Consider the following 9,537-nt stretch of genomic DNA (forward strand, 5'->3'; position numbering starts at 1 on the left):
TTCTCACTTCCTCACAGTCAGGCTCTGCAGTGTCGCCTCCCACTGTCGCAGGTAGTAGGAAAATGCTGGCCAGTTCAGTTGCACAATCATGTACTTGGTTCGCTGATGTTTGCCGTCACTGGGTGACTGGGTCTGGGAACACTGAGCCGCCGCTCGTAGTCGTAGTTGAACTGAAAAGCACAATGTAGCTTGTGCTTGCTTACATGTACTGCTCGTTTTGCCGACCTGTCCGTAACAAATACCGGTAGTGGCAGGGAAGGAAATTCCACAAAGGTTGGCGAGCCGCTACGTGTAGGTGAGAAGTTGACCGAGTACTCGTAACGTTATAGTGTGTACCCGATCGGCCGAGCCTGCGAGCTGTGAGGCGAGGAGAGACTGAGTGGACTTTGTTTGACTCTTGAAGCTGCGCATCATCAGCACAATGTTCGAGGTACCTATTGAAATGACATTGTATTTCTTCGTTTTCATCTGCTCAGTTTCCGGGTGCATTCACTCGCGGCAAAAGATGTTGGTACCAACACCAGCAACAGCAACAGCAACAGCATGCTCGCAGCTGGGTCGCTGACAGTCCCAGTACTGGCAGTACAAGGACATCCACATGATTCCAGCAGACGATGCCATAATATTTCTGCAGCGCATATCCAGGATATCACCTCGGCTAGCGCAAGCCTTGTTGGCTAAGTCAGTATGCACGGCTGGGTTGCACAGCACTATATCATACATGCAGTGAGTTGAAGGACTGGAGTCCAGCCATCCACACAAGACTCCATGCCAAGCTCAAGGTGAGCACTGCTTGTAGTCACTTTGTTTTCTTGTGTTTTGATGCAAACACTTGGATGAGATTTACCTTGCCATGAATGTTTCGACTAATGCAAGTCATGTGTGTTGTGTGCGCTCATATTTTGTAGAGTGCTGCTCACTGAAATCCAGTCGTGAGAGTCAAGTTGGCGCCGTGCACATTTTCGCAACCCAGTTTTTGCAGGTCTAGGGCTGTGCAAAGCCCGGCGCGTACTTGAGAAACTTGACTGGATTTCATTAAGCAGTCCTGTAGTTAGAGCATTGAAAGCATAATTATACAATCATGTAGTTTCCATGTTTTGCATACTAGTAGTCAGACTAACATTATGACTGTTATGATGGGAGTGTGTGTGTGTGTGTGGGGCGGGGGTGGGTGATCATTGTGAGGATGTGATTCTGGGCTGCAAACACGTGGAAGACAGAATATGGGCTCCCGTATGTCACGTGATTGTCGCCTTGGAGTCGGCCAATGACAGATCAAAATACTTGGGCTGGAAATGGAAAGCGTGGTCACACACACAGGACCATGCACACAGAAACCTGTCCAAGACGACCGCTCAAGGGACCTTCAAAATGTGGTCTCTGTTGCCAGGTGGCCGGTCTCCTTGTCCAGTATCATTTGACTGGCAATAGCATCCATTGTGTCCTGGTTGCAGTGGTCTTCTAGGACAGGTGGTCGCCTTATCTCCGAGTGGTCGCCTTGACAGGTTTAACTGTACAACACTGATAGTGTCCAGAATGACAACAAAGAAGTACTAGTACTACTAGTGCACTATCTACTGACATGTGCCAAACTGAACTGATGTGCATGCCCCAGAGGCCGGAGAAGAATCGATCTGGCCTACATGTAGTCCCCGTGGTCTGTAGTGTTGTAGTGTGCACGGCTCCTATCAAGTCAGGCCACTGTCTGTATACACTACATACAGACTAGCGCGCACTCTAGTCTAGGCTAAGCTGACGGTAAAACATTTGTGGATGAATTAAAAATCATTTTTGCCCAGTAAATCGAATAGGCTTGGTGTAGTGCCGTACTGGTACGTACAGTGACTTTGTCTTTGAGTTTCCAGTGTTCTCTGTTGGTGTATCTACTGAACTCTGAAGTCAGATTGAAGTCAGGGTGTTGTGTGTGTGTGTGTGTGCAGTTGTATTGATTAGCCATGTCCAGACCAGAGTGTGGATCATGCAGAAGTAGTAGTAAGCATGGCAAGCTGCTGAAGTGTCTCCACTCGTTGTGTGTGGAGTGTTTGGAAAAATACATCAGTGGCAAGGGCTCTGTGGGATGTCCTGAATGTGGAACAACCACTCCACCACCACACAGAGGCGTGCCCTTGCTGCAGTACCTGCCAAATAGTGATGTGTCTAGTGATGGGGTTGGAGAGGAGGTAGATGCTGCAAGTTCTGGCCGTAAGAAGTTGTGTGATGAATGTGCTGAGGATACAGCAGCAGTGGCTGTTTGCATGGACTGTGGGGACAATTTCTGCGCTATCCACGCAGAGGGCCACCCTGTATCTCGCAGATCATACAAACACAGGGTTGTGCCACTCAGTGAGGCCGTGGAACATACAGGTGATAGAACATCAGCCAGCCAGTACCAATGCTCATTCCACCCCTCGTTTGTACAGTGTTCGTATTGCTTGAGTTGTGAGCAGCTAGTGTGCAAGCAATGTGTAAGCAGTGGTGATCATGCTGCTCACAATGTGCAGACTATCACTGATGCATCGTCTAGCATTCGTCAGTCCTTGAAAGCCAAGCTTACTAGCACATCACATGGAAGTGGCAGTGTTTTTGACGAGTCGATCAAGAAGTCTGAAGTGGCACTAAGCGGACTTCGTGATGAGACTGAAGGCGCGTCCTCCCGGATCAACGACGTTTTTGGTGGTCTGAAGAAAGCCATTGATAAACGTCAACAGGAGCTTCTGGATGATGTGGATCGACTGCAGTTGTCACATCTTCTTCCCCTTGAAGAGCAGAAGCGGCAGGTACTTGCTGGTGCCTCATATAGCAGGAAAGTTCAACATCTGGCAGAGAACTGCACTGAGGATGTGAATTTCTTGAAAATGAGTGGATGGCTGGAGGAAGCAGCGAAGAATGCTGTGAGTGCGTCCGAGAGAGATGTGAAGGGGTTTGCTCTGGGAACTCTATTGTTTTCGCCATACCACGTCGAGGAGCTGACTGCAGCCATTGCCAGGACTGGTGTGGTGAGTGACATTGGTATGCTGTTATCAGAGAAGAGTAGCATGACTACTGCAGCCAGTGTTGTGGAGGGAGACGACCTTACCGTGACCATTGAGCCAAGGAATGGCCACGGTGATAGTCTGGCTGTGACGGAGGCACATTTGTCTGGCGTTCACGTTGACGTAACATCTGCGGACAACACCACCGACACCATTCATCCTGTGCTGATGCCCGACAGTAGTCCTAATGAAGGCACTAACATGATTGCAACGTACAAGACGACCGGAAAGAAGGGTTCAGTGCAGGTATCAGCCATGATTGGAGATCACCATGTAGCTGGAAGTCCTGCAACGGTTACCATCTTGGATCCTCTTCAGTTTGATCCCAACCAATGCCATGCTGATCTTGTACTGTCAAACAACAACCGTACGGTTACTCGTGGAGCTGCTTCCAGCGGCAGTAAGTGGAGGTCAGTATGTGGCGTGAGGAAATGGAGTAGCGGCAAACACGAGATATCCCTCCGTCTTGATCGCATCACTGCTGGTAACATTTGCCACATGTTCTTCTTGTGTAATGCCCAGCGTCCACTACTAGACACATATCAAAATGAACCGACCACATTGTTTGGATGGTGCAGCAACAACACCGGTTGTGGTGGCTGGACAGGCAGTGCACTGGGTCAGCCATGGAGAGCCGGTGACGTCGTTCATATGTCGTTGGATTGTGACAATCACACGATAGTCGGACGTCATGAGCGTACCGGAACAACCGAGACACTGACCAACGTGACAGGTGAACTCTACCTCTTTATCAGCCTGAGTTACAGTGGAGACCAAGTTACAACTTTGTGAAGCTTCAATCCGCTTGATCCACAAGAAGGCGGTTATCCGTGCATATAATTATATGTGCATGTACGTGCGTGTGTGTGTGTGTGCCTGTGTGTGTGTGAGTGTGTGTGTGTGTGTGCGTTTGTGTGTGTGTGTGTGTGTGCCTGTGTGTGTGTGTGTGTGTGTGTGTGTGTTTGTGTGTGTGTGTGTGTGTGTGTGTGTGTGTGGGTGGGTGTGTGGGTGTGTGTGTGTTTCTGTGTGTGCGCATGTATGCATGTGTGTGTGTGTGTGAGAGGGAGAGAGAGGAAGGCATCAGACTGCAGAGTGAGTGACCCAGTACCCCTAATGGCCTAGCCACTCTGCCATTTGTTGTCCCCTAGCTCGCTCGCTGTCTTGCTCTCTTCTACTTCATAACAATCATCATGCAATTCACTTTAGTTTCATGATTTCTCTATGTGTATAACACCCTAGTGTTTATCATCTTAGTGAACTGGTGAATGTATTAGCACAACTAGTCACTACATTTCCTGACGTTTCCATTGATTCTGTTTCCTACTCTGTTTGTTATTGTGTTTATTTCTGCTGTGGTTGGCTCCAAAGAACTAGGGAGTCATTTTCTACGTTGCATTTATGAAAATCAATGAGCTATACATGTGCATTGCAACCGACCACTGTTGCTTTCACCACTATCGTGTTCTGTGTTTTTTCCTTACTGATGTTCTGCATGACCTGCTGAAAAATTGTAGAGGAGATAACTGCATGAGACGATGACAAGAAAGTGGGAAACGGTCTTGCATGTTGATTGTATAGACCAACCTCCCTCTCCGTATTGAATGGTGTATGAGTCACCAAGCAACCCACACCCCAAGGGGTATTATAGATACACTGAGCTAGAAAGTAGCGGAGGGAAGGAATTCAGAAAGCAATGATGTACGCATGCTCTTGTAAACCAGTACATGGTATGAGGAAAGGTGTGCAGTCAGACCTCACTCATCCGGTCCTCTTTTATCCGGATCCCTCGTCATCCGGAAGAAAATCGCTGGTTACTGTAAGTCTACAAGTTGTCGGTCCATTCAAATTTCGGCCTCCCAGGGCTAAAACCCATTTCGGCCGCATTAAATTTTCGCCCTGTACTGCTGCAGCCTGTATACACTGTCACACTGAACCTTGCAAAACAAAATGTCGGCCGCAACAAATTTACATGACCAGGCCGAAAATAGCCGAAAATAAATATGCGCCGAATATTTTGTTGACTTGCAATACCGATTTACAGCATATGCCATGCATACATACAGTAAGTGTGTTCGATTATTCGGTTCCCTCCCCTATGCGGACATTTTTGTGGAAAACGGATTTGTGCGGTTAAGCGAGGTCTGACTGTATTGGCAATTATGAGATCACCTTGATGCTTCTACCGATGATAGACTGACTGCTCCATGTGGGAACAGGCTGTGTTCTTCTTGTGTAAAGTCCAAATTTCTATGACTGTTGTCAATGTGGAAGGACAATTTTCCATGGGTGCACAAGTATCAATGTGAAAGATAACATTGTTTTGATGGTGTCAATACAGCAGCCATACTGGGAACTGGACAGACAGTGAGTTGGGTCAGACATGGTGAACAGTGAAAAACCACTTCAAAAAGGTGTGTGGTGTATGCTCATCTAAAGAGAAGCGATCAATTCTTTAGCCCTCCAAGCTGTTGAATGGTGCAATCCCAGCAGAAGCTGCTTGGGCTTCTACTGTAGCAAGACCGCCGGAAGCAGTTTTGATTGGTTCCGCCATACCATGATCTTTCATACAGTTTGTGTATGATATAGTGGGTACACAGTCATGACCTCCTCAGCAGTAAACATGAGTCGATGGTCAACAAGTTTGTCCGGTGATGATCTGACCAACTGGACCGATCCCGACGGACCTGTGTAGCTTCACTTTCGACTAACTAAGGTCTAGGATGTGTGTGTGTGTGTTTTGTGTGTGTGTGTGCGCGCGTGTGTGTATGTGTGTGTGTGGTTGTGTGTGTGTGTGCACGCGTGCGTGTGTGTGTGTGTGTGTGTGAGTGTGTGTGTATAATTATAATGTGTACGAGTATGTGTGAGTATAATGTGTTTGTGTTTTTGTCTGTGTACGATTTTGTTCTTGCAGTTGTACCAAGCTAAGTGCAGCATAGTGGAGATGGTGATGTGCAGTGCAGTTGTATGGGCTGTGGATCGCAGGCAGCCGATTGTCCTTGCTCTCTCACCACATAACATGCTGGGAATCGTGGATTGTCGCAACGATGCACCTCTCCTGTACCACACCAAACTGCTCACGCAGCCTGACAGCAGTGGAAAGATAAGTCCTCCGCAACACGTCACAACCCAAAAGAGGTCTCCTACCAGGACAATGAAGTTGAAGACACCACTGCAGCTGTACTTATGGTTGATAAATATGGTGGTAAAGACACACCTGGCAATATGGCGGTAAACACACGCCTGCCCACACACGCTCTCTAAGCTGCAAAGTTCTGGCACAGAGCTCTCCTTCTCACCACCACCACCACCATCAGTTCGCGCCTGGCGCCTAGTCGATGCATGGTTGGCGGAATCCGACATAGCAGGCTGGTACATCAAGTAGCGCATGGCACGTAGAGTCCAGGGGGGACGAAACGTAGATCTACGTCGCAATCGAGCTATGAGGATCTTAGAATACTATCTAGGACTATACACACTGTGACAGAGACAGCAGCTTAGGTTCTGCGAAAGTGCTCAATACCTGATCCAGGCAGGGCGGCGTACACAAAGGCACACAATGGGCGCTTTCGATTACACGTTTACACAATTCTGGAACTAGGTTTTTGTAATTCTGGAATGACCAAAATGTACGAATTCCGGCCATGTAAATGAACGACTGGAATTCACAACGCTTTTTATCCATGGCATATCACAAACAAAATTGGTTGTAAAAAGAGATCAAGTACACCCTCGCGGGGTGCATGTAGACCCAGCTTTGCGTACCGGATTATCAGTTCATCCCAGTGATCGTGAAGGCTCCATGTCGGCAACGATATTGGGCTTCGATAAAGCTGAACACGTGTGCGAAAGGACCACCCATAATGATCTACTCTCACAGTCAGCTCCCAGTCCCAGCGGAAACTCCAACTGCGGCAAATAGCTTTTCGGGAAGACAAAAGACAGCAGCAACCACATGCAGTTGTAGCCCTGCTTTCGCGCCACACCGACCAGGGAGATTCTTCCTTGACCTGAGTCATGCATGACCAGACCGGTAACACACCGAGCGTGCAAGTCTGGCGCCAGAATTAGAGAAATTCCGCCCTCTCTTCAGAATTGACGGAATTGGATAAATTCAATTCTACCGACGGAATTTGTGTAATCGAACTGTGCAGGATTTATCGGGTGTTAGCGGCCGTCGTGAGTTCCCTTCGGGAATGTACACGATACTTTACTCTTTTTTTTCTGTGCATCAACAATAACTAAGTCTAGAATTGACCGATTTGTGTGTAATCGAACTCGCCCAATGAAAACCTTGGGCAAATTCCGTTGTGACTCACAGGTTTCTGACAACTGACAACTGTGTCTACGACCAGGGAGTAGTAGTGTACAGTCAGTATTGTACTACTCCCTTGTCGTACATTATTATGAGTTTTGATCTGTAGAATTTTTAAGACTGAAAAGCTACCAAATCATAGTAACGAATATGGCGACCAGAAAAGAAGTGGAGTGACGGGATTCTTCCTCGGCTGACAGTCTGTAACAAGGTGTTTGTGCCTGGTTAAACCTTCCGACTCCCTACCAGCTCGAAGTATTCAAGTAACGACTTTGTGAGTGTGACTCTACACACAGCTAGTACAGCTACAGCCTTACAGGTGCATGTATATACCTAGTGCATGTCTACCTCGTGTTCACCAAACTGATCAGTGTTAGTCTTCTCCCATCTCCTAGATACTGTAGAATCCACACAGTCTACTAACAATACAATGACGTCATGACATTGTAATAGTACTTACTTCTATGAAGCAATGTATTTGTGGCCTTCCAAAGTAGTTCCGTGCTTTGCGGACACAAAATAGCAACTTTAGCGTTTCGTTACTTTCTCCGAAGCAGTGGTAGGGTTTGAAGCGTCTCCTCTACAATATCCACTGTACTAGGTTTGGTAGTGAGGTATCTGTGACTTTCAGCACTTTTCAATGACAATGGCGGGATCAAAGAGACCCGGCGACAACTTTTTTTTACTTTCTCACTTCCTCAGGCTCTGCAGTGTCGCCTCCCACTGTCGCAGGTACTGTCTGTAGACAGTAGTAGGAAAATGCTGGCCAGTTCAGTTACTACAAGTTAGTTGCACAATCATGTACATGTAAGTACTTGGTTCGCTGTTGTTTGCCGTCACTGGGTCTGGGAACACTGACCCGCCGCTCGTAGTCGTAGTTGAACTGAGAAGCACAATGCAGCTTGTGCTTGCTTACATGTACTGCTCGTTTTACCGACCTGTCCGTAACAAATACCGGTAGTAGCAGGGAAGGAAATTCCACAAAGGTTGGCGAGCCGCTACGTGTTGATAAGAAGTTGACCGAGTACTCGTAACGTTATAGTGTGTACCCGAGCTACGAGCTGTGAGGCGAGGAGAGACTGAGTGGACTTTGTCCGACTCTTGAAGCTGCACATGCGAGGTACCTAACTGACATGACATTGTTTTTCTTCGTTTTCATCTGCTCAGTTTCCGGGTGCATTCACTCGCGTCAAAAGATGTAGGCACCAACACCAGCAATAGCAATAGCATGCTCGCAGCTGGGTCGCTGACAGTCCCAGTAGTCACTACAAGGACATTCACATGATTCCAGCAGACGATGCCAGAATATTTCTGCAGCGCATATCCAGGATATCACCTCGGCTAGCGCAAGCCTTGTTGGCTAAGTCAGTATGCACGGCTGGGTTCCACAGCACTACATTGCAGTGGGTTGAAGGACTGGAGTCCAGCCATCCACACAACATGTTAACACTCCATGCCAAGCTCAAGGTGAGCACTGCTTGTAGTCACTTTGTTTTCTTGTGTTTTGATGCAAACACTTGGATGAGATTTACCTTGCCATGAATGTTTCGACTAATGCAAGTCATGTGTGTTGTGTGCACTCATATTATGTACAGTGCTGCTCACTGAAATCCAGTCGTGAGAGTCAAGTGGGCGCCGTGCACCTTTTCGCAGCCCAGTGTTCGCAGGTCTAGGGCTGTGCAACGCCCGGCGCGTACTTGAGAAACTTACTTGACTGGATTTCATTCAGCAGTCCTGTAGTTAGAGCATTGAAAGCATAATTATTAATTATTACAATCATGTAGTTTCCATGTTTTGTATGCTAGTGAGACTAACGTTATGACTATTATGATGGGAGTGTGTGAGTGTGTGTGAGAGTGTGTGTGTGTGGGGGGGGGGGGGGGGGTGATCATTGTGAGGATGTGATTCTGGGCTGCAAACACGTGAAAGACAGAATATGAGTTCCCGTATGTCACGTGATTGTCGCCTTGGAGTCGACCAATGACAGATCAAAATACTCGGGCTGGAAAGCGTGGTCACATACACAGGACCATGTACATTGAAACCTGTCCAAGACGACCGCTCAAGGGACCTTCAAAATGTGGTCTCTGTTGCCAGGTGGTCTCCTTGTCCAGTAGCATTTGACTGGCAATAGCATCCCTTGTGTCCTGGTTTCAGTGGTCTTCTAGGACAGGTGGTCACCTTATCTCCGAG

At 47.7% G+C, this 9,537-nt stretch overlaps 1 protein-coding gene across 1 annotated transcript; it reads left to right on the top strand.

The window, feature by feature from the left end:
• Nucleotides 1–1,955: 1,955 nt before the first annotated feature.
• LOC135820030 (E3 ubiquitin-protein ligase TRIM45-like) lies at nucleotides 1,956–5,957 on the top strand. Its single transcript, XM_065333331.1, has 2 exons — nucleotides 1,956–3,765; nucleotides 5,944–5,957. Exons 1-2 carry the CDS (start codon nucleotides 1,956–1,958, stop codon nucleotides 5,955–5,957), a joined length of 1,824 nt encoding a protein of 607 aa, XP_065189403.1.
• Nucleotides 5,958–9,537: the final 3,580 nt, after the last annotated feature.

Source organism: Sycon ciliatum, chromosome 6, assembly GCF_964019385.1.
Source record: "Sycon ciliatum chromosome 6, ocSycCili1.1, whole genome shotgun sequence".
Lineage (NCBI taxonomy): Eukaryota > Metazoa > Porifera > Calcarea > Leucosolenida > Sycettidae > Sycon > Sycon ciliatum.

Bases quoted from the DNA above. Each gene is read 5' to 3' on its own strand.
- LOC135820030 (XM_065333331.1), top strand. From the start codon at position 1,956: ATGTCCAGACCAGAGTGTGGATCATGCAGAAGTAGTAGTAAGCATGGC.